The sequence below is a fragment of the Lontra canadensis genome, unplaced genomic scaffold (assembly GCF_010015895.1).
Source record: "Lontra canadensis isolate GAN:19392208 unplaced genomic scaffold, GSC_riverotter_1.0 scaffold6, whole genome shotgun sequence".
Classification (NCBI taxonomy): domain Eukaryota; kingdom Metazoa; phylum Chordata; class Mammalia; order Carnivora; family Mustelidae; genus Lontra; species Lontra canadensis.
In genome coordinates this window covers 19,365,287-19,390,720 of record NW_022631000.1, presented here as the reverse complement: position 1 = coordinate 19,390,720, position 25,434 = coordinate 19,365,287, and the positions used below count along the sequence as shown (strand labels likewise).

Sequence of the window (25,434 nt, the reverse complement as noted above, 5' to 3'; positions counted from 1 at the left end):
AAGGGGAGGGTGCTCTTGCCTCTGGATGGGCCATTGCTGTCCACCGAAGTGTCTATGGCTTCCCTCTCCACAGACTGGGTTGGAGTCCAGGGAGACCCTTGTCCCTTTCCTGAGGAACGCTAGGCAGCACTGTCAGAGCTGTGGTTGTGGATTCCCTGGGGTGGGCACAACCGGTAGGGCATTGTCAGCTCTCAGCGGTACCCATCTGTCTAGATCCAGGAATGGCAGCTCTAAGGGCAGGGCTCTGGCTCCGGCTGCCACCCCCCCAGAGGCTCTCCCAAGGGGGCAGCTTCTCAGCCATCTGTGATGCCAAACAGCTCCCGCATGAGGGGGCTGGCGAACGGGTGTATGTCTTGAATGCGCAGCAGCCTCTGGGTGTGCTGGGCATTGATGCTGCGGAGCTCGGTGAGCATGGCCATGATCTTCAGGAACAGGAACCTGCAGGCCAGCCAGAGGAATAGTTGGGGGTGTGGCCCACCCTTGTCCCCATCCACCAACCCTGGGACTGCTTTGAAGTTGCACAGGTTTGAGGGTATTACTCTTAGAACATCTCAGGCAAGCCAAGAGACAAGGTTCAGTCGAATTCCTTGAGCTCCTCCTAGTCTGCGGATGAGAAGTGCAGAACAGACTTGGAGGGACTGAGGTGTGGACTTACACTCCTCCCTCACCTCTCATGCCCTCCATGGGAAAATCCAGGTACTGCAGGGGCCGGGCACAGAGAGCAACCTAGGGAACAACATGGCCTTGGCGCATGGCTGTGGGCCAGGACCGAGCAGCGGAGTCGTGGAGGCAGCAACTACAGGATGACCTGCTGATCCTTCCTGGATCCAGCCCAGGATCTAGCATCTGAGACCAGCCTCATGCCTTAGTTTTTGCGTGATGCCTCCCAGCTCCATGCAGGGAACGACCAAGAAAATCAGGATGTGGCCCAGAGGCTGAGCTCAAAATAAAGTCAATGCGGGCCAAGTAAGGACTTGGGGTTTGAAGTTCAGCCAACACACCTCGTGCAGGCCTTCATCCCTCAAGGCCTGGGCCCGTAGGACTGCTGAGAGCCAGGGCAGGGATGGAAACCCCTGTCTGGCCGAGCCCCGAGCAGCCTTCCTCCTTTGGCTGTGGCCAGCACAAACTACGGACTTTCCTACCCTGCCTGCTTGTGCTTGTTCGGGGAGCACTCAGAAGGACCACCTGCTGCCACCTCCAGATCCCACCCACCTGGCTGGGGACCCTGAGGCAGTTGCCCTGGGTCTCCAGCCCCTTGCAGGGTAGTGGTGGAACCCATTTCATGGGTCTGTGTTCAAGATTAAAGGGGTCAAATCATGTAAACTGCTTGGCCCCAGGGCTGGCACTTCTCAGTGCAAATTTATTTATTATTACCATCACGGTTTTTGACATGGTTATTTTTACTACCATGCTGGTTACTGCTGGCTATTGGTAGAAGAGCCTGTAGGAGCCTCTGGGGGAACTCCCTGGTGGTTCCTATTCCTGCTGACAGGAGTGGAAAAGGGCAGACAGGAACAACGTTCACAGCTGGGCATGGCCTCTGGCCCTCCCTCAAGTTTCTCCATTGCTGGGCTGGAACTCAGGCTGATGGGGCCAGGGCCTTAGTGGAGGTCACAGAACAGGGCCCCAAAGCCCCGGGAGTCAGAGGCTGCCCCAGGAGAAGCTCTGGCCTGCCCTCTCTGAGAGGCCCAGAACAGGTGGGGCGCCTAGAGGACGGAGCTGCTGGAGGGACCCCCTCACACCCTCCCTGCTTGCTGCTCACCGGTGGGCAGGCTGGGGCCGGCTGCACTCGATGTAGGCCTTCAGGGCAATGGCAAATCTCTCCTGCAGCTGGTCCACCACGCTGCGCTGCACCACACCCGGTCGGTCTGCGGGGGACGGGAAGACAGCGTGGTGCCAGCAAGGCCGTGGGGGCAAAGACAAGAGCGGGGCCAGCCAGAGAGCGCAAATGGCCACCTTCTGGAGCCAGAGGCACCCAGGCAGGGAAGGGAGGGTGGCACTCGGAGGGGACATCACCCCACCGACCCAGGGAGAAGCCAGCCAGGGACCCCCTCCTGGCCATGCAGCAAACAGGGACAAGGCCAGAGGCCTTCCCTGGGGAGGGCAGGGGTGGGCCTGCTGCCTCCTCCTAAAGCTGAGGGAGTGCAAGCAAGCCTGGGGCTGGGGAGGAGTGGCCAAGCAGGCCTGGTGGGATCTTCACCTGGAGAGAAAAGAGAGATTGCCTGCATCAGCACGTACTCCTCCCTATGCAGCTGCAGCTTCTTCAGCCTGTAGTGGAACTTCAGCACCGGCTCCAGGAGAAGCTGCTGGAAGCCACCTGTGAGTGGGCAAAATTCTCAGCCTTCCCTCACAGAGGGCTTGTTTGCCCGTCACCCGGTCTCTGCCTGCAACCCCAGGACCCTCCGCCTGTCCTGATGTGTCTCCTCCCCTCCCACCACGCTCGTGTTTGCTCCCCCCCTCTCCGCTGGGGCAGGCGGGCGGCTCTCGGCACCTGCAGGGTCCTCCAAGCAGTAGGACAGCCGACCACACTCCCAGGCTCCCGTCTCTGCGTTGAACACCGTGTTGAATCTCAGCTGGCACAGCTCAAATGTGGCCCCCTTTAGCAGGGAGATCTGGTCCTCGATGGGCAAATCCCTAGCAGCGAGGATGGGGGGGGCGTGCCAGTTTCCAGACTGGGGGCTACAGGCCACCCTCCTCACATATCCAGAAATGTGGCTGGGGTGGGGGGACGGGGGGCTGCAGATGCTTTCAGTTCGCCTCCAATCCTTTCTCTGACAGCAGCCAAGCAGGTTGCTCCTCCCCACACCTCCCACGGGGCTCCTGCTGCTGGGGTCTGTGCTGCCAATGCAGCCCGCTCTCCCCTACAGTCCAGCCCATCTCCTCCAACTCCCCCACAGCCACTGGTCCACGGTCCATGCCGCGGCTCCAGTTCCCCAGCCTCCAGTTTCTGCCTCAATTTCCCCACTTGGGATGACCGCCCCTCTGGCCTCCCTTTAGGTAAATCCTGCTGGTCGTTCAAGACAGGCTGTCGCGGCACCTCCCAGAAGTCCTTCCTCTGGCGCCGCTCCTTTGGCAGGAGCTCCATGCCCGTAGGCATATCTGCTTCCTGCTGTCTGTTATGGATTGACTGTTTCTATCGCTTCGCTCAAGGCAGCCCAGATGCCTTGAGCCCCCTTCCGGCTCTGAGGCCAGGCCAAGACACAGTGGCCACCTCTGAAATTCATGTTTAGGCTGACACCAGCCCCCCAATCTGCGAGTTCCCGACTCCCCACGGAGGAGCATTTCTACTAAGACCCCAGAAGGAACAACATTTAGGCTGGCTGTTGAGGGGCCCCCTGCCTGTCTTTGGTCTCCTCAGAAATTTGGTCCCTTTTTTTCTGCACAAGCCCCTTTCTTTCAGATCTATAATCCCAGGAAGTCGATCTTATTCTATTTCCCAGCGCTGGCTCAGGACCTGGTGGGTAGCTGGCTTTGAACTCTGCGCTCTCTGCTCCCAAATCTGGCCATTCTGGTTAACTGTGAACCTATGCAAGTTCTTTGACCTTGGTGAACCTCAGTTTTCTATTTGTAGAATGAAGGAGATCATCATGCACACCTCTAGGGGAGACAGAGCTCACAACCGTGCTCACAAGAAATGGCAAGTAATCTCACACCATGATGTTCCATTGCAGGTCACCGGATGTCAGTGGGGATCTGCCAAGATCCACACGTGCAGGCAGGCCTTTCTCTTACTCCCCTAATCTAATGTGCTACCATCTGACTCGTGGCCACCCTCACCCCATTAAACAAGGCCTCAGTGTCACAGGGGAACAGGTGGGCTCCTACAATATAACCTGCCCTCTGCCTATTGATGGAAAGGGTAGGTGGAGATAAGGGAGGGTCCTTTGGCACCAACATCCCCCAAATTCAGAGGAATCTACCCTAGACCCTTTAAATCTGCTGGCCACTGCCTGCTCCTCTCCACACCCCTCCACCCCACCGCCGTGTCCTACCTGAAGTGGGAGATGACTTTGGCAAAGTTGATGATGCCTTTGAACATGTAGGTTGACATGTCAGCCATGTGGGGCAGCAGGGAAAAGATCTCTCTCCCGCTGCTATCAGGTTGGGGTCTGTAGCTCCAGATGCTGCCGTCTTCTGCCCGCAGCCGCAGAGAGACCTTCAGTGAGCACAGATCTCCCCTGATCTGGCTCCACTTGGCAGCTTCTTCCCCCGCTGCAGGCTGCAGGGATTCCGGAACCTCATGACCACTGCTGGGCGCTTCTGGCAGCTGGGACAGGAGCCGGAAGATGGAGAGAGGACAGGAGAGGCAGCATGTATTCTCCCAAACAGGTTTCTACACAGGCCACTGCTGCAGCCTGAGAGGATGCCAAGTGCAGACACACACACACACACACGCACGTGCGTGCACATACATGTGCATGTGTGCGTGCACGCAAGTATTTGTTCCTTCTCTCTGGTCCTCTCCTGTCAAGTGGCATACTTCCTGGATCTATCAATGTTCCCTCCCATCCCTGCCTGGTCAGAAATGGGTTTGCTCTCTGCCCAGCGGAATGTAAGGGATCTCCACCTCTGGGTGTGTTCCAAGCATCCCTGACTTAAAAAGGAGGTTGTGGGAGCCGCAGATGGAAAGGACAGACTCCAGGGGTCACTGGCTGCCAGCTCTCTGAGTGGAGCCAATCGCCTGAGATACACCTGTGAGCACAGAGCAGGAAGAGAGCACCAGGATCAGACATGGGTGACATTGCTGAGATCACAAATGTGTCTTAGATCTATAAAACCCTTTCACAAATGCCAGATTCCAAACAGGTCCCTGGCCTGTCCTCAGAAGGCCCTGAGGGCCAACCACCCTGGAGCAACTCAGCTTCCAAAACTCTGTTTCTGGCTCAGGCCCACTTTACTACCTGCTGTGGAAGGAGAGAACAGAGATTCTTTCTCTGAGCACGTGTCAGAATCACCTAGGTGTTCTTGTCAAAACACCAATCACTGGGTCCCACCGTCAGTGTTTTTGATTTGGCAGGTCTCGGGTGAGCCGAGAACTGGCATTTCTAACCATTCCCTGGGGCCCCCACTGCTGTGCAGGCAGGGGCCACTCTTTGAGAACCCTTGGGAATAAGACTGGGGGTTTGAGGAGCTAGGATAATGTCTGAGCCAACTAGAGAGAGCCTCATACCCGGAAGTCCTTGAAATTGGAGAAGGTGGTGTCGAAGGTTTTCATCTGAGCATCCATCAGCTCTCTGATCATTGTCTGCTGCTCCTGAGTCAGCCCCTTGGCTCCCAGGGGCTGAGTGCCCATCTGTTCTCTCTTTTTCCTCCTGATCAGAGCCCGCCTCTGCTCCACAGCGGCATCGGACATGATCACTGAGGGGATAACCAGGGGCAGGCTCAGGCACCTGCAGGAGCTTGGCTGCACTTGGTGAGCCTCCCCATGCAGCAGGAGGACAAGGGCTGGTGACAAAAAACCCACCCTGTCCTAGATGGTGGGCTCCCCTGGAGAAACACTGGGTTAAGGGCAGAGAGTGAGGTACAGCTGGTAAACCACCTGAGGCAGTGGGTTTGTGACAAGTTTGTGGAATGGTGGGAAGAGCTCAGGCTGCAGAATTAAAAGATGCTGGGTTTTAGTGACAGCTTTGCCACTCGCTAGCGGTGACCTTGAACAAGCACCTTAACCCTTCCGGGTTTCAATGTCCTTCTTCATGATCTGGAGCAACAGTGCTCCCCTCACGCTGTTGCCACAATGAGACATGGCATGCAAAGTCCCAGCAGATCTCCTAGCACATAAGTGATCAGTCAGTGGCACCTGACAGTAATCTTCTTTGGTGGATTAGACACCAACTGGACTCCTCAGAGTTCCCCCAAGGCATCTGGGTCTCCAAGACCCTAGGGAGCTGGGGCTGCTGCTCAGCACGAAATATCAACTCCAGCCATTTCCTACATAGGTTGGAGCCTTAGGGCCTTCCATGGATTTCTGGAACTTATGCGTGCAGAGCAAAGAGGTGGGCGTCAGTGCAAGCAACAGTGGGGACAGCCACATGAGGCCCTGACTCTCACCTGGCCTGCAAGGATAGGCCCCTGTCCACAAGCCCAGGGAACTCGACCCCTGAAAGAGGCTGCCAACTATGGGATCAGTGGAGACAGATGCACTGGAAGCTTCCAGCCTTTCCTTACCAGCCTTAATCTCAGAGTGACCTGGGAGCACAATTATACATCCAAGATCGACAGGTAGAATGAGAGTATCCTATGCCACCTGTCTGATTCTTCTGGAATTCCTCCCAAACACCAGGTTTGGGAGGCTGATGGGCACTAGTTGCTGGAAGGTTGGGGGTCGTATCACACCATGTGTCTCTGGCTTCCTTCTCCCCAGTTCCCCTGGCCCAATTTGGCTAAAACACCATGTGGACGATTATGAAAGCGACGAAAAGAACCGTGCAGGGGCACCCGAGGGGTTAAAGGGGCATGAGATGCCCACCACACCTCCCGGAGCAGAGAATAAAGATGCACTTTCTCTGTCAAGTCCTTGTAGGATGGGCTTGTGGTGGTGGTGTGGGCAGGTGGCCCATGAGCTCTCCTCCCTTGGCCTGCCTGTTGTACACAGGTCACAGGCATGTGCGCACCCATGGTGCGTGGCTGCACACGTGCGCGTACATGTCACCGCGCTTCCGTCCAGCTTGGGCCCGAGGCAGGCCTGGCCCAGGCTCACGATGCGCATGCGCCCCAGCCCGCGCCCGCCCAGGGCACTTCCCGCTGCTCACTCTCCTTCTTCATCCCGCTCTCCAGGCACTTGCGGAGCCGGCAGGCCTGGCACTGGCGCCGGGTCTTCCGGGTGATTTCGCAGGTGCCCTTCCGGAAGGGGCATCTCAGCCGGGTGTTGCGTTTCATGGCTCTCCTGTGAGAGAACAGAGAGCGAAAGGCCGGTTCGAGGAACACCGGGGCTTCCTGTGCGCGGGTGGGTGTTGGGGGGTGGGGGGTGTTCCAAGCTACACGTCTCTCCGGACCCTGTTGTACTTACTCCACAGGACCTGGAGTGTGGCTGCCGACGTGGTTGCTTTGGGACCCGCACTAGACCAACCGAGCCCCACAGGACTGGAGAGCTTCGCAGCACCAGCCCCAAAGCCGGGCTTCTTCACTAGGGAGACGTCCAAGCTGCCGCAGCACCTCCCTGGAGGGCCTGCTGTGGGTTCTGGCCCCCCACCCACCGCATGCTGACTGGCAGCCCATCTTAGAGATTGCGGGATGGGTCCTGCTCTAGGGTCCATTTCTAGGCACATGTTCAGCTGCCAGGAACTCTGCAGACAGCCAGCTGGCTGTCCTGGGAGCTTCCCAAGTGGGCCCTTGGGTGGGAGCTGCTCTCCACCTCCCTGGCCCTCCTGGTGGGCAGACTGCGAACTCCTCACACATTCTTTCTCTACTTCCCTCCTTTCTTGGCCTGCTTCTCTTCCTTTTGATCTGAGAGCCTCGCAGGGGGCTTTGGTCTTTACTCTTTCTTCATTTGGACAATGTGAACTGTTCTGTGTAGGCCTGTCTTGCTGTGTATGAGCTGATACTTTGCAGTCCTTAAGTTTTCGACCTCCCTGTTTGCCTGTTTCTAGATGAGACTGTTTTGTCCTATTCTTCTTTGCCATTCTTTGCTTAACAAACACTCCCTTTAGTTGATTTGAGCACTTGAGTTTTGGCTTTTTGGATTCTTTCCTCTTTTATGAACTGATTTTCCATTTTATTCAACACATGGAGAAACAAAAGTGTTATCTTAGTGGAAGGGGCCCTTTCCCAGGTAAGATAGAAAGATGGAAGATGAAGTCCTCTGAGATATTCATGAATCTCCTGAAAAAAATAGAAGGCTTTTGAATTGGCAACTGCCCCATACTCTGAACCCGGAATAGGTCAAGCTAAGGCTCTAAAGCAGTTCCCAGTGGGCTAATGGCAGAACCCCAGTTAGATGTGACCCAGTGTGTTGGGGTGGCAGGTGGGTAAAGGCTGGCAGGTAACTCTACCTGAAAAAGCCCTTGCATCCTTCACATGTCATGACATTGAAGTGGTAACCAGTTGCCTTATCCCCGCATACACGGCAGATTTGGGGACCCCCATCTCCCTCATCTGCACTGACGGCAGTCTTCCCAGGTACTGATTCTGCCTCTTCGTAGGACACAAGGTCAGCATGGTTCCAGCTTTCTCCAGGTCTCACCTCCAGGTTTGCTTCCAGGCCTCTTGGGCTAGAAGTGAAAAAACACAGGAAATGAAGGGGCCAGGCAGAGATGTGCTCAGACAGTCCTCCCTGTGTGCTGCTCCCACATGGTTCTGCAGACCCAAGAGCTGAACCACGGGAGAACTGGGGGTGGGATTAGTATTCATTATCAGGAAAGATGTCATGGTGGCGGTGTGTATGCTTTCCTGTAGGAAAGCATGTGAACAGAAACATGGCGAGAGAAGGGTAAGAGGAAGAAATGAGAAGGAAAAAGAAAAGGTTGCCCGGGTGGGATCACAGAAGCAATTCCTGAGTGGACTGGGATTAAGAGCCCATAACCTGGTCAGAGGCCCAAGGGACAGACCACTTGTTAGAGATGGTTCTGGGACTAGGGAGACCCGGGGAGACAGCCTCTCAGGCATGTGGTGGCCCAAGCTCCCGGAGAAAGTTGAAAAGGCAGGACAGAAAGGCAGTTTTCAGCTGAGTAACGAAGCAAATGGGGAGAAAAACAGAGAGGAGACGGGCTCTCAGAATGCAGGAAGACAACAGCCAGCATCCCAGTCAAGCGGGGGCATAAGTGAATAATCAAAGAACTTGTACCCGTTAGTAGACTTGTGTTTGAGATGCTTGCCCCAGGGAATGTTCACCTGACAGTGTGCCCAAATTCTATACTTGGAATGAGCATGGAGGAGGATGAGCAGAGATGGGAGTTGTCTTACTCATGATGTCTCCCAAAGCCTCTCTGGGCACTGATTGCCCAGGGCCACCACACCACAGATGATGTTGCCTTTTCTTAACCCCAAATAAAACTTTTAGTAACATTTCAACACAAATGTTTCTCTTTCCAGCAGCAAAATAGATGAAAGCAAACATTTCACCTGTAAAAATGAATTAGAAATTAATCTGTCCCACAATCCTGCTTCCGGAAAACTGTATATAAAATAGGCTGATGGGAAACTTGAACTGAACAAGTGTGGGGGGAAATACCCCCTGATTTTTCAAATCATGATCCTGACCACATATGGGCTTGCAGACAAAATATATATTGAGAGCCCTCCCAAAAACCTGAAGCTAATGATTTGATTTAAGGAGATCTTGGGTGGGCAGTGCTCCCAGACACCCACAGAAGCAGACACACTCTTCTCTAGGGAAATCACTTTCCACTGAGGTGCAAAGAATCACACAAATAATTTTCAAGAAATATGAGCAAAACCTCCAAATCAGGAATCAAACACTAAGGTGGCACCATGAGCAAGAGCCAGCAAAAACAACTTACAGCAGAATTAGACGTAAAAGAATTGTCTGCCAAGGGACAAAGGGAGGAGACATTTGCTTATTGCACTGTGTCTGACTGATACAACTCTGTAATGAGGAGGTATTAGGATTAATGCCAGAGTCTCATGTCATAGCATTTGTGTAACTTTTACTTTGTTTTACCTAAGTTGACTGTTACACAGATCTGGTACATTCTGTAGTTCATTCTCTCATATATGAAGCCCCAGCTAGAGAACCCATGACAGCTTTGCTCCGAAGTCCGCTTCCAGCAAACACACCTCCTGGGGTCCACACCCTAGTGCAGTCCTCTCACAGGAGGAATCTGGGATGGCCTGTGACTGGCTTTGACCAATAGAATTGTGGGGAAATGACACTGTGCCGGTTGTGGGCTGAAGCCGCAAGAAGGCCTGGTAGCTTCTGCTTCTGCCCTTTGGGGGAGCCCTAACCTACCGTGTGAGAAAGTTTAGCTCAGCTGTTGGGGTGACACCCAAGGGAACCATGCAGAGAGACCATGTGCAGAGGGAAAGCCTTCACATGGCAAGATGAGAGAGGACCCTCTGCCCCGGCCTTCCAACCCTCCCCACCAACCTCCAGACAAGTGAGCAAACCCTTGTGGACATGCCAGCCCAGCTAAGCGTCCGGCTGATGCCACAGAGCAGGCTGAGCTCTGTCAACACAGAATCATGGGAGAAAATAAAATGGTGGCTGGCTTCACCCGGTAAGTTTGGGGGAGGTTTGTTACATGGGAAGAGATCATGGAAACAGAACCCCTAGAGTTCTGTTAGAAATAGATTGGACCTGGGTGGATGGGGGTGCTGGGTATTGCCTACAGTTCTGACCCCGCTTTCCCCTTATAACAGTCCTTCCAGCACGGCGCCCTGTGGACAGAGAAATGACAGTGCCTGGGCGACTGGTATGTGCCAGCCACATCTCTTGTTCATGTGAATTTAATCAGACTAATTAAACATGCAGTGTTGACTGAATCCAGCTGGGCTTGCTCTAAGGGTTGCACCTGTTCCTCACCCGGCTTGGTAATCTGAGCATGCTGGAGAACTTGCACTACAGGGAGGACAGGGTTGAACTTGGGGAGAAAGAAAGGAAGGAGAGTGGTGCATCCCAGGGTGATAGCGGAGAGAAATTCCAAAGGAAACGCAGAGTTCAGTTTCTGCTATGGAAGGAGGAAGGATCTCCAAGTGTGGCTGGGGGAGGACTCCGGGATGCCCAGGAGCCGGGGAAGGACTGCAGAGGCAGGCGTGGAGGATGAAACCTGCATGGCCGCTGGGTTGGCTTTGACCATGGAGGACGGTGGCTACTGGAGGCCCACACTGACAGCCCTGCAGAACACCTGAGTGGTGCTGGTTGAGCAGCTTCAGGCTCCAAAATGAGGCCAAATGAGACCCTGTCCGCAGACCTGGCATCTGCCAGTCAAGGGGGATTGAGCTGTGAGAGGCAGCACACGAGGCTTGAGTGTTCATAGAACCCCGACAGTATGGGGTAGCTGGCTAATCATGATGGAAGACCAAGAAAACCAGAGAAGTGTGTGAATATTCACACTCCCCACCAGCAGAAGGAACGTGTGAAAAGGTGGTGCTGGGGAGAGAGTCTACTTTGGGGGAGCGAGAGGGGTGGGAAGCCTCCACTAGTGACCCTTGGAGCCAGATATTGAGAGACTGTGTGAACACGGTGAGCCATGGTGCGGATACATCCAGGCTGGACACCGGGTATAGACGTGGGAAGTGCCTATCTTTTTGTTTTTAGGGAAGAAGGAAATGCCCAGTAGAAGGCCCACGATGTTGCCTGTTGGGTTGCCAAGTGTAGCAGAGATATCTGGAGGTGGAGGAGAAAATTCTCACCAGAGCAGAAAGAGGAAATTGCTAGAAGGGGAGAGAGCAAGAGAGAAGCCCTCACCTGGGTGCTGAGGTAGATTTGGGAAAGAGACAGCACTAGGGAAGTGAGAGTGGGGGAGACTCAAGGGCAGAGAGAAGGAATTTCAGGGACCTGCACGACCAGAGGCACAGGTAGCGAGGTGGGGGGCAGCATGAAGACCCGAAGAGGGCAGAGTAAATGGCCAAAAGGGAGACCCCGATGATGGGTGTTTTCCATAAGGCAGCAGGAGAGAAGAGAGACTTCGGTCAATACTGGGGCCAGGAAAGAATCCCAGAGAGAAAGCCGGACATGATCATCTTGGAGCCCCAAGACAGAAAGAGCAGACTGGCCAAACCAAAAAGCATCATGGCAGTTGCCAAAGCAGGACATCTACTGAGCTCTGAGTGCCACGGTTCAGGGGCTCTTCCACCTCCCCCAACGGGCACCCACAGAGCATAGCGCTCATCAGAACATCCCTTATAGAATATGGGCATCCTGCACTTTGCTCGGTGATTGTCCAGAGTTACCGTATGAGACACAGGTACTCTCCTCTTCAGCTATTCCCGGGTTCCCTTCCTGGCCAGTGAGCAGAACTACCCCCACAGACTCTGCCCAGCTAGTGTGGGAAAAATTTCGTCAAGTTCTCAACTCGGTCAGTGGGCAAGTAGAGTTGCCAGGAGTCAGCTTATGTGAGGTCTGAGGCTTGTACAACTGGAGGGGTCTTCTTCAAGAAAAAGAATGCACATTGCAAATATGGAATTAGGTACCAAACAGAAGACGTATTTGTGAGAAAGACTAGAAAAGAAATCAGAATAAATCACAACTATTAATATTGTCCTTTGTGGGAAACAGAATAATGGTCCCCAAAGATTCGCATCCTAATCCCTAAAACATGGAAATGTGTTTCCTTATATGCAAAAGAGTCTTTACAGATGTGATTGAGGAAACATACCTCAAAAATCAGAGAAACTTTCCTGGGTCTGGTCAGAGAAAGAGACGTGATCATGGAAAAGTGGTCAGATGCTACATCGATGGCTTTGAAGATGTAGGAAGAGGCTGTGAACCTAGGAATCCAGGCAGGCTCTAGAAGCTGGAAAAAGTGGTAAACAGACTCTCCCCTAGACCTTCCGGAAGGCACCAGCCTGCTAACATCTCGGTTTCACCCCAGTAAAACTGAATTTGGACGCCTGACATCTAGAACTATAAGATAATAAATTTTGTATTAAGCCACCAAGTTTGTGGTAATATTGCAGCAGCAATAGAAAACAAATTATTCCCCTCATACAGCAATGATATTGTAATGTCATTTTTTATATAAAAAAGTTTATATGGAAACTTATATATAAAGTTTTTTCTCTAGAATCATTGACCAAAATTTGCTTTTTATTATGATAATGGGAACATTTTCATCTTCACATGTAGCTGAGGATTGTTGTCAAACATAAGAAAACCTCTATCAAGTTTTTTTCGTGTAAGACTTCATATTTGGAAGAATTTTCCATGGTCTAATTCTTAGCTCCACACATTTCAAACTTCACTCCCCTTCTTTAGCTTCTGCTGGGCACCTGCCATGGTGGTGGACAAGCAGCAGAGCAGGACATTCCTGGGACCCATTGCTACGCTGGGTCCAACCCCACACGCAAGTAACTGCCACTATATGAATATACCCAAACTATATGTACCCCCAACTCAATCTCCAACAAGCCCATGTCCACTCCATCAACACCTGGCTTCAGGGAAAATAGGACAGTGGCGTAGAAACCGTCTAAAAACAACCATGCTTAAATATCTTACTTATGAAAATGTTATAAAAGCATTCAACTGTGGGAGGGAGCCCATGTACGGAAGGGGCCCAGAGCCCCAAGCTTCGTTGGCTAAAATCAATCTCTAATCTGTTTCTATTGTCCCTGTCAACAAAGGGACATAACCTGCTGGAGTCTCCAGGAGAGACCACGTCTCAGACTGGCCAACAGAGCCTTCACTGCTCAGTCTCCTCTGTGGGGCAGACTGATGCCAATGTCAGGCCCAAATGCCTGGACAAACATGCCAAAAGGAAGCCCTCAGAGAAGCCCCTTCCTGGGATCAGGCAGAGCAGAACTGCTCCCCCTGTGGTCCAACCCCCCCCCCCCCCCCCCCCCGCTTCTCGGCCTCACTGTTAACTCTTTAATCTTCTTCAGTGACAAGGACTAAGTGTTCTTTTTCTGTCCCACAACTCTGAAGGGAAAGAGTGGGCTTTGGCTAGGACAGAAGGGGTCGGCAGCAAGGTGGGAGTTACAGGGAGATCTGGGGTTTTGAAAGGAGACCCATCAAATAACTTTCTTTTAAACAGAGAGATCAAGGAATGCTTCTAATAGAAAAAAACATTACTACCTCCCCAGGCCCCTCACATCAGAAGAAGACAGGATGTGTCAGATAAAATGCCAACATTTTATCTGAGACAATTAAACGAGAAGAAACGTTGTGGCAGACAAGTATTCACAGCCTCCCCTCTGTCCTCGTAAAGGAGACTCACAAATTCGCCCAACCTGACCTCACAGGATGAGGGTGCTCAGGAGGGCTGCCCCGCCCACGGCCACCCTCAGAAGGGCTCCTGGTGGGACTAGGTTCTGGGGGCCTGTGAGGGATGTTGTGACTGCTCTCTCCCAGGGACAAGGGATCCACCAACCCACTGAGATCCTCTCCTAGTGACACGGAATGTCAGATATACAGACAGAGCCAACTCAAAGGGCCGATAGCTGAGCGTCTCCGTAGGAGCCACCATTTCAAAGGGTGTCAAACATTGCTGGAATAACTGAGAAACAAAATAAACCATAAATTGTTTCCTTTCCTACACTCCTGAATAGTGTAGACGAGTCTCCGTGGCATGACTGGACACTCATGCATGTCACACTGGGTCACTCCAGCCAGCCACCGGAGATAAGGCTCTGACAAGCCTGAGCACCCTGTGAAAACTGGCCGACAGAACCAGACAGAATCATGTGTGGTGTAGGGCTGTTCGAGGGGAATGAGTAGACTATTTTCTAAACACTTAAACATGCCTTCTAAGAAGTTGTCTGGCTTGGAAAATGGCACAGAATGAATTACTCGTCTTGACCATGAAGGACACGATACACGTTTTGCATTAAAAAAGCATCGCTTGTGAGATTAAGAGTCACTTATGGTTTATCAAACTGAGGGGTGCGGGGGGGAGGGGGGGTGGGGGGGTGGGGTTATTATGGACATTGGGGAGGGTATGTGCTATGATGAGTGCGGTGAAGTGTGTAAACCTGGCGATTCACAGACCTGTACCCCTGGGGAAAAAAAATATATGTTTATAAAAAATAAAATTTATTAAAAAAAAAAAAGAATACCAGGTTAAAAAAAAAAAAAGCATCGCTTGCCAAATAAATATAAAAAAAAGATGCTCAATGTCACTGATCGCTAGGGAAATAGCATGAGACCTCCCTCTACACCCACTGGGGGTGCTGCTGTCACAGAAACGGAAAATAAAAAGTGCTGAAGAAGATGTGGGGAATTCAAACCCGCATGTGCTGCTGCTGGGAACGCAAAATAGCGCAGCTGCTCTGGGAAACAGGGCTATGGGTCCTCAAAAAATAAAAAACAGACCATATGATCCAGAATTCAACTTTCTGGATTGAAAGCAGGGCCTCAAAGTGGTATTTGCACACCCATGTTCACAGCAACGTTATTCACAACAGCCAAAAGGGGGAAGCAACCAAAATGGCCACAAACAGATGAATGGGAGACACGTGTGATGCACTATTATCAGCCTGGACAAGGTAGGAATTCTGGCACAGGCTACGACACCAATGAACCTTGAGGACACTGTGCTAATAAAAGAAGCCCGTCGCAGAAGGACAAGTACTGTATGATTTCAGTGTAGGAGGTACCTAAATGAGTTTAACTAAAGCAGTTAAACTCATAGAAACACAAAGTCGAGTGGTGGCAATGTAGTCATTAGAGTTAATAACGCAGTATTGCTAACATGATTAATTAGCTAATAATACAGTATTGTTTATTTGAAAGTAGCTTGGAGTGGGAATTAAGCATTCTTCACACACACACACGCATACAGAGTTAACTGTGTCTACTGTATGGGGTGATGGATGAGTTAATTATTTGGACGTTGGTAATCACTCTAAAATATGTCTACCAAATCATCACATTGTACTTTTTTTTAGGTTTTATTTATTGATTTGAGAGAGAAAGAGAGAGGGAGAGGGAGAAGCAGGCTTCCTGCTGAGTGGAGAGCCCAATGTGGGGCTTGATCCCAGGACCCCGAGATCATGACCTGAGCTGAAGGGAGACACTTAACCAACTGAGCCACCCAGGTGCCCCACATTTTACATTTTAAATATATATAATTATACTTGCAATTATTCCTCGATAAAGTTTAAAAAGTAGGAGTATGTTTGCCAGGGCCTGGGGCAAGAGAGGAATAAGGAGTTATTGTTTAATGGGTAGAAGTTTCAGTTTTACAAGAGGAAAAAGACCTGGAGATCAGTTTCACAACAGTCTAAATATACTTAACGTTACTGAACCCTACACTTAAAGATGGCTAAGATGGTAAATGCTATGTTATGTGTATTTTACTATAATTAAAAAAAAATACCATCACTTGTCTCTAAATAAATGTTAATCAGATATTTAAAGAACATTAAAAGGGAAGCCAATATATTTGACTGAAGTGTGTGGCCAGATACCTCAGTCTTGCCTTCCCTGGGAGGCCCTAATGCCCACAGAGAAGGCGGCCCCGGGAGCCAGGCAGGGCTTCGAGGAAGCAGAAGGCAGGAGGCAGAGACAAAGCCGGAGGAAAGTAGTTAAAGAACCAGAGAACAGAAGGAACAACAGTAGTTCAAAGCACTACAGTATGGAATAAAAAAATAACCAGGTCACAATCAAGCAAGCTGCCCTGGAGTTAGCGGTCGTTAGCTTTCGAACCACACCTTGGAACCTCGGTGACAGTTAGGATCTCTGTCTGCTTCAGAATCTGCACGGGGTGAAGTAACCCAGAACACATGTTTAGAATCTAAGATCAGGGATTCTCCAACGTTAATGTGCAAACAGATCACCTGGGGAGCTTGTTAAACACACCTTCCAACCCCGGGGTCTGGCTGTGGGTTTCGGATGTTGCCAGCGCTGCTGGTCTGATTTGAGTAGCAAGGACCTGAGAAAGCCAACTAACCCAGATGGAAAATGGGCTGTACACAAAAGGGACACGATGGAGAAGATGACCGAGAGGCAGGCAGAGGGTATGGCAATTCAAGCATTTTTAGGGTTCAAGAAGTTCAAGGAAGTAATGAAACACACGTGCAAGATAACTGGCATCGTAAACTGTTGTTGAAAGTCGAAATGCGTTTGGGGGTGAGATAACTCCTTCCCAAGAAAAGGGTGTGGGGAGGAGATGAATATATATTTAATCTTCAAATGAGTCAAAAGGCTTTGAAGCCAGGTCACCAAGATTACGGGGAGGCAAGAATGGGCAACTTGGGAGTTGAAGCGGCAAGGAGTCTAAGTGGAGGGGAAAATGATAGAAAACTTGTGATTTTAGGGATAGAAACTATTGGAAGCAGTGGGATTATAATATACTTATGTTTTATATGTAATATGTCTTATGTGTGTAGTTATATGTATGTATCTACATGCATCATAAGCGTATACAATCAGAAATGTATGTGTATACGAGTGTGCGTATGTGTGTGGATATATGTCAGAACTGACCAGAGGGTAAAGAGGGAAAAAGAGCAGCTGAAAAGAAGTTACATAAGTTTTGGGTTTCTGGGGTGCCTGGGTGGCTCAGTTAGGTATCTGCCTTCAGCCTGGGTCAGGATCCTGGGGTCCTGGGATAGAGCCCCACTCAGCGGGAAGCCTGCTTCTCCCTCTCCCTCTCCCTGCCACTCCCCCTGCTTGTGCTCTCTCTCTGTCAAATTAAAAAAAAAAAGAATTGAGTTTCTAAGAAGTTGACAGTGAAGCTTGCAAACTATTGGTTTTTTTCAATGAAGGGAGAAGGTTGGCAGATTTTAACTCATATGATACAGGTTTTACTATTTACTAAGTGATTGCCAAATCATCATCTCCTGCAGGGGCACCTGTGAGGTCAGCGGAGAAGGGCCTCTCTGTGGTTGAGCAGGGCCAGACAAGTCTTATTATCCCCTTTACGACTGAAGCCACTGGGGTTGTGTGTCCAAGGTCACAAAGGCAACAAGTGATAGAACTTTTCCCTTGATTCTAATTCTTCCTATAGGGCCAATGGATACACTACGTACAGTGTAAGTTGCATTTTCTATCACAAAAGACACAGGGATAAAATGAGATCATATATTTAAAGTTTTTTTTGAAATGGATCAAATACTGTGAACAAAAGTGTCTCCTACTCCTTGGCCCTGGCATGGGACAGGCACCCAGAGGAAACTCAGACAGGAAATGTCACCTTGCATAAATTCAAGTGAGAAGTCTGTTGCTATCTTCAGGTGGCCATGCAGTTTGGCCTTTGTGCATCCTGGGATGCAGTCATCAGACCCAAGGGGTCAAAAAATTTGTTCCTAGACACAGATCAGGGTTGAGAGCTGGTGTCAGCCCAAGTTAAAAGTACACCCCGTACCATCTTCCAATATTTAACAGAGCACAATGACCTCTGAGTCAACTGCCTGTCTCTTCTATGTGTTTGCAGTGTTCCTACTGCGTAGCATTTCAGAGTGTGACTAGAATTCATCTAGACCCAGGAGAGTTGTTTCTGACATTACATGAGGAATTTGGATGAATCTCTTTATCTTAATTTTCATTTGGATATTGTTATTTCAGTGTTTCACAGAAATTCAGGAGATAAGGCAGGTGGATGAACAGGTGTTGGATGACAGGGAACTCTTCCCAGTCCCCTGCAAATCCTAACACTTAGAAGGCTCCTGTATGCAAGAAGAGTCTCCTACACACTCCTATGTCAAAGAGTCCTACAGAGAAGTCTCCAGGAAATAGGAGCTCACATTATGAAATAATAATGAATTAAAATCAGAAACATTGGGGGGACTGGGTGGCTCAGTCAGTTAAGCGTCTGGCTCTTGGTTCTGGCTCAGGTCATGATCTCATGGGTTGTGGGATCAAGCCCTGCATCTGGCTCTGTGCTCTGTGCAGAATCTGCTTGTCCCTCTCCCTCTGCTCCTCCCCAGCTCATTTTCTCTCTCCTCTTCTCTCTCAAATAATTAAAATCTTCAAAACAAAAATCAGAAATGTGATAAAAAATACCTAGACATCGAAGGATTTGTGAATGGTGTCCCTAGAATTGTGCAGTGCACAACTCCTACAACTGTATGCATCAGCCCTGAGATTCTCCTCCATCTTAATTATTACTCTGCATTGTGCTGGAAGGCCAAGAAAAGGCAGTAAGAGAAAAAAATATTTTTCTCTGTGTAAAGATGAGGAAGGCAAGAACAAAACTCTTTTACATATATAATATAGTTGTCTACCAGGAAGTTCCAACAGAATCAACTGATAGTTTTACAAGTATTAAGAGAATTCAGTAAAATGACCAGACAAAATATCAAAACACAAAATAGATTTTGGGGGCATCTGGGTGGCTCAGTCACTTAAACGTCCGATTTTTGGTTTTGGCTCAGGTCATGATCTCAGGGTCATGAGATCAAGCCCCATGTTGTGCTCAGTGAAGAGTCTGCTTGAGTTTCTCTCTCCATCTCCCTCTGCCCCTTCCCCCCAACTCTCTCCCTAAAATAAATAAATAAATCTTAAAAAAAAAAAACACCAAACACAAAATAGATTTTGTATATGTCAGTAAAAAAATCAATTAGAAACAGTAAAGCTATAATAGAAATTGACTCTATAATATTTCCTATGATAGAATAGGAAATAATTTTTTTTAAAAAAGTAGCAGCAGACATGTAAAAATTAGAATTTAGTACACAATAGAGGCAATGTTCAAATGACTAGGGAGAGGGCAAACTTAATTTGGAATATAGGACTAAAGGCCCATTTTTTTTTTTTAGGTGATAAAGTTATTTAAAGAAACTATGCTAATACTTTATTATCATCATAATCTTAGGAGGTTGAGAAGGCTTCCCTACATAAGCCCCAAAAAACAAAATCCATAAAGGAGAAAATTAATAAATTCAACTAACTCAAAATAATAATAGCAATAACAATAACAGTAAATACTTCTGTTGACTAAAAGCATGATGTAAACAAAGTTAAATAACAAGTCACAGACTTAGCAGGAATATTTATTATATGTTTATCAAAGGATTAGCACCAAGAATAAATATTAGACTCCTACAAGTAAGTAGAAGAAAATAACCCCATATAAAATGAGCTAAGAATATGAATGGGCAATTAAGAAGAGGAAATACAATGGCCAAGAATGATATAAAATGATGCCCAATTGCACTAGTTGTTATTGGCTGATGTGTGTCCCCCCCATTTCAGCATGTGACTATATCTCTAAGTGTACCTTTAAAGAGGTAATTAAGTTCAAATGGGGTCATTAGGGTGGGCCCTAATCCCATATGACTGATGTCCATGTAAGAAGGAGAAATCTGGACACAAGGCAAGCCACCAGAACTGGGCTCTCACAGAAAGCCATGGGAGGACACAGCCAGACCTCAGAAGGAATGACACCTGCCAACGCCTTGATCTTGGACTTTGAGCCTCCAGCACCGTGAGAATATAAGTGTCTGGAGTTTAAGCCCCCCAGCATGTGGTGTTTTGTTATGGCAGCTCTGCAAACTAACACATTAGTAATCAGGGACATTTACATATTTTACAAATGGGTTACTATTTTCACTCATCTCATTGGAAAAACAATAAATGTTTAATAGACGGCAAGCATCAGGGTGTGGAGGAACAGTAACTGTCATTCTCTGCTGGGGGGAGTATAAATTGTTGCAGTCACCATGGAGGGCAATTTGATAACATTAAAATGCACATATTCTGGGGCACCTGGAGGGCTCAGTCAGTTAAGCTTCCGATTCTCAATTGTGCCTGAGGCCATGATCTCAGGGTCCTGGGAGGAGTCCAACGTGGGGCTCCAAGCTGGGTCTGGAGCCTGCTTAAGAGTCTCTCCCTCTCCCTCTGCCCCTCCCCACCCAAAAATAAGTAGAAAACTTTGAAAAAAATAAAACGCACATATTCTATGTATAATCCATACAAAATTATTGAGGTAGAGCTATATACAGAAATAGAAAGTCTCCATAGGGAATATGGATATGTAAAGTTTGTTGGGTGGAAAACCAGAATGAGAATAATATGACAACAAACAGTTTGCTAGTACATGTACGTATATGTGAATGCAGAGGATTGGCGATAAATGTACCAAACAGGTTATAGCAGTTACTTTTGGGGTGACAGGGGACTGGCACTGGCAGGATGGCTTAAGGAGAATTTAGCTTTATCTATCCTGAATCATTTTACTTTTATTTATTTATTGTTTTGAGTTTTTATTTAAATTCTAGTCAGTTAACATACGGTGTAGTTTTAGGAGTAGAATTGAGGGATTCATCACTTACATATAACCACCCAGTGCTACTCACAACAAGTACCTTCCTTAATGCCCATCACCCATTTAACCCATCCCACGCCTCCTCCCTCCTTCAACCCTCAGTTTGTTCTCTATAGTTAAAAGTCTGTTTTCTGGTTTGCCTCTCTCTTTCTTTACTCACTCCATGTTTTGTTTCTTAAATTCCATGTGAATGAAATCAGATGGTATTTGTCTTTCTCTGACTGACTTATTTTGCTTAGCATAATACTCTCTAGCTCCATCCACGTCATTGCAAATGGCAAGATTTCATCTTTTTGATGGCTGAGTAATATTCCATTACACACACACACACACACACACACACACACACACACCCCACATCTTCTTTATCCATTCATCAGTCAATACACATTTGGACTCTTTCCATAATTTGGCTGTTGTTGATAATGCTGCTATAAACATAGGGGTGCGTGTGTCCCTCCAAATCAGTATTTTTGTTTCCTTTCAGTAAATACCTAGTATTTCAATGGCTGGGTCGTAAGGTAGTTCTATTTTTAACTTTTGGATTCATTATTTTACAAAAAGATTGTAATCAGGCTTCATCACTTTAAAAAGCTATTACCTACTAACAATAGTTTAGTCAGTTTTGTGGTTGCTTATTATGTTTATTCCATAATAATTGAAGAAAAAGTTGATAGCTTGAGACTAGGACTTGACAAACTTTTTCTGTAAAGGGCCATATAGTTAATATTTTAGGCTTTGGGGGCAATATTGTCTCTTTTGCAAGTACTCAATTCTGTTGTCCAAGGGCAAATGCAGCTGTAGATAATATATCATTAATGAGCATGGCTGTGTTCTAATAAAATGTTATTTATAAGAACAGCTGGTGGCGGGGGCGCCTGGGTGGCTCAGTCGGTTAAGCATCAGTCCCTGGGTCCTGGGATTGAGCCTGCTTCTCCCTCTCCTGTTCCCCCTGCTTGTGCTCTCTCTCACTCTCTCTGTCAAATAAATAAATAAAATCTTTAAAAAAAAACAAAACATCTGGTGGTTCACATTTGGCATGCACACCATAGTTTGCCAATCCCTGGTTTAGATTTAAGTTTATTATATAACTTAAAGATATTTTCAAAAGTATATTGAAAATTATACTTAATAAGTATATGGAAAAATTAATCTTATGAACCAACTAATTAAATAAGTAGTAGCCTCTGGGGCCTTGCTTAGAACGTTCTGGACTCTGGCCATATCATTCGAGATCAAACACCCATCACAGTGGAAATAATCTAGTCACCTTGGCCACCTTGGTGCTGACCATTGACCTTCCCAGCACCAAAGTCACACAGCCATCCAGTGTGACAGGCACTAGACAGGAGTCTAGTGCCTGTCACAGCTGACTTACTGAATCAAGATTCAGTGGCCTCAGAGGTAACTCCTGACCATCCCCACATATGGTGTTACCTTCAAACACAGCTGCTGGGCTGCTATGTGGGGAGAAGGGTGGCACTGAGCTCATGTAGAAAAGGTTTTGTTCTGCTGGCCAGGCTGCCTACCCGGGCAAGTAAAGGTAGAACACTGACTGGCCCAAAGCCAACTCAGCCTGAGGGCTGGGAAGGGGTTTGGAAGAGCCTCTGAGGGACCCCTTGCAGAGGAGATCAGGCCCTGTGACTGTCCTGTAGCTGGGTCTCCGCCCTGGCCCCAAGGACTGAGAGGAACTAGGGCTGAGTTGCTCCCAGCCCCCACAGCCCCGCACCTGGGTATTTTTCTGGATCAGGAGACACAAACTCTGCAACAGAGAGGGGGCCAATTGTGTATATGACTCATCGTGGCTGATATAAAATTGAGATTTCCACTGTGATTATTTCTTTAGGAGGCAAGTGCATGATCAGGAAGCATGGTTAATGGAACTCAATATTAAGTGATTATCTGCATGTTTTTTTCCATCCTGGAAAGCTGAACAGCTGTAAGGCCAATATGACCCTTTACAGTGTGGGCCTCAAATGTTAAGATATGTTTGCGTTCCCACCTTTTTTTTTTTTTTGGCAGGGAGCTGGGGAGGCAATCTGCCCCCGGCAAAAGAGAAAGGAAGAAAGAAAACCCATACCTGCTTGGTGGCAGCTTCTTTGCTGTGACTTCTCCTTTGGGGTCCGCTTTGAATAAGCAGGAACAAAGGATCAGGGAGAAGCTCGGCAGCCCTCAAGTCCTTGCCTCGCTGCAGACTGAAGCGTTACCTTCCTCTTTTGCTTGTTACTGTGGTGAACACTTTGCCCCGGGGAGAGGCTGTGGCTCCTGCTAGAGTTCCGACCTAGGTTATTTCCCAGGATGTGAGCCAATCTTGTCTCTCACCTACATTTCAGTCCAGGTCAGATGTAGGCTGTAGGCTCCCTGTGGCCCCCATCCGGCACTCCTAAGTCCCAAGTCCAGAGCTCCAACTAGCAAATGAACCGATTACCGTATTTACTCTCATTACGTGCCCCCTCTTTTTTCTCCAGTCTTCACTGTAAAACACTGGAGATGGGGGGTAGTGTTGCTAGTATGTGTTTGGTCTAACTGGTTCTGTGCAAATTCATGCATCTGAGGCTCTCTGTGCTGTGCCTCTGGGGCGAAGTTAATTCGAACCTAGGTCTCCTAACATATGTGTTCCTTTGTCTAAGCCACCTTCCTGGACAGTGTTACTTGACCAGATGATGAGCAAGGGCAGCATGTTCAGGTGAGAGAGGGCACACAGGGAGAGAGGAAGAGGGAGGGATGAAGGGGCTAAACCCATTTCAGGGGAGAGTGACCTGCAGCTCTAGTGCTGGGACTGGCAGCTGACCAGGAACCAGAGAATGTGTCCAACGCTCTGTCCTCCTCCAGGCTGGCCAGGAGCCAGCAGCCCCGCACCCTGCAGCTTGATCTTTCAGGTTCCCTGGGAGGAGCTTGATGGCTGTTCTAGCTCTTGAGAGAAAAGAATAGACAAAAGCCAAAAGCAGTGGGTTTCCCAGGCTATGTTTCTTCTACCCGCTTTGTTTTAAAAAATGTTTTATGGTAGGCGTGGAGAGTGGACTAGGTATGTTCTTCTGACAGCAGTAGAGCTGGGTCTTGGGGGGAGGACAAAGGGAGGAAGAGGAGGAAGGGCGAGGGAAACTGATCAGTTAGATGGGTAGGGATAAGAACTAGAGATTTCTAAACAATTATCATGGTCTTCTTGGGAAAATTTGGACTGCCTTACACATGTTTCTATTTAAATTGTTTTATCCTGAATTAGATATTTTCATCAAGCCCTCCTGATAAGAAAAGCAAGAATAAGTATGGTTTTCTTGCTTCTCAGCGAAACTGGTTTCTTCTCTTCCCCTCAATTTTCCTCTCCTGGATGTGAGGAGGACTGGAATCTAGGTCAACCTTTATCAAGTGGTTGTTCACCTTGCACTCCTCATCCAAATGCAGAAATAAGATGGCACACGCGTCTCACTATTGGAGCTTCAGCCGCAATGGTGACTGGGACCCATGGCCATGGGACTCCTTTCCGTCAGTCCAGTTTCTATCTGTCCAGAGGGGATTCTGCTAGGGCTGGGGAGCATTGGATTATATATCCCACTAGTTGGGAGGTTGACTTGGGCCTCAGACAGGGAGGACCTAGAAGAGGTGAGATACTGGCTTGGGCTCCCGGGGGAAGCAGCCTGTCTAGGGTGCCCTGGGGGCTGTATTCTGGGCCTGGTGGCACCTCTGGTATCCCGCAAAGCTATGACCAACAGGCCATGACTACAGCCGGCGGTGGGAAGCCTGAAAAGAATAGGAACTCACTCCAGGAAACCTTTATTTCCAAGATTAAAAGTAGGTCTTTGGGGGAGTACAGAGACTGTTTAAGGCAGGAAAAACACTCTTGTGTGATACTGTAATGGTGGATACATGTCATCAAACATTTCTCCAAATCCATAGAATGGACAACACCAAGAGTGAACTCTAATGTGGACTATAGACTTTGAGTCATTACGATGTGTCAATGTCGGTTCGCTGATTGCAACAAATGTACCATTCTCTGGGGGGTGTGGATAAGGGGCTGGCTGTGAGGCTGAGCGTGTGCAGGGTCAGATAGCGTATAGGGAATGTCTGTACCTTCCTCTTTATTCTTCTGTGAACCTATAACCACTCTGAAAAAATAAAAAAAGAAAGTAGATCTTTTGTAAAGATAGGCATTTCTGTGTCTAGGGGGAGAAAGGGCAGGATCCCAGCTCAAGTGGGTCAGCTTGCCAGAAGTCCTTGAGTTATGGGCAAAATACACGGCTTTCAACATCATCTCAAATCTCTCCTGGCTCACAAGGGCCTGGCCTTATCTCACTTATAAAAATGGTGAATTATTTACAGCAGCAACAGGGAACTAAGAACAGGTCCTAAAATCACTGAGGCAAAGAAACTCTTCTCAGGTTTCTGCAGGAATCTTCTGGGGGCTCTTGTGAGCTCGTGCACCAGCAGGCAGGAGGAAGCCTACAGGAGGGCCAGGCCTCTGCCCACCTGAGAGCGTGGCCTCGACAGGGAGGCAGCCTCAAAGCTACGAGAACAGCTGGAAAAGCCACGGTAGTTAGTAAGGGCAGCAGACGGATGCCCCGATGCCAGCGTTGAGGGTCTTCGTGAGCCCCAAGCACAGCTGGCAAGTAGG

The 25,434-nt window shown here is 48.8% G+C and overlaps 1 protein-coding gene across 2 annotated transcripts; it reads right to left on the bottom strand.

Moving 5' to 3' along the window:
* Window positions 1–207: 207 nt before the first annotated feature.
* Window positions 208–22,993, bottom strand: NR1I2 (nuclear receptor subfamily 1 group I member 2). Of its 2 annotated transcripts, XM_032852317.1 has the most exons (9): window positions 22,903–22,993; window positions 7,989–8,207; window positions 6,750–6,883; window positions 5,171–5,358; window positions 3,993–4,267; window positions 2,492–2,634; window positions 2,201–2,317; window positions 1,763–1,868; window positions 208–438 (listed from the first exon to the last, which is right to left on the bottom strand). In XM_032852317.1, the coding sequence occupies exons 2-9, from the start codon at window positions 8,018–8,020 to the stop codon at window positions 294–296; spliced, it is 1,140 nt and encodes a 379-aa protein (XP_032708208.1). In that variant the 5' UTR covers window positions 8,021–8,207; window positions 22,903–22,993; the 3' UTR covers window positions 208–293. The 2 variants fall into 2 exon arrangements, with proteins under 2 accessions (XP_032708208.1, XP_032708207.1); XM_032852316.1 differs by lacking the exons at window positions 6,750–6,883; window positions 7,989–8,207; window positions 22,903–22,993 and adding an exon at window positions 6,499–6,582.
* Window positions 22,994–25,434: the final 2,441 nt, after the last annotated feature.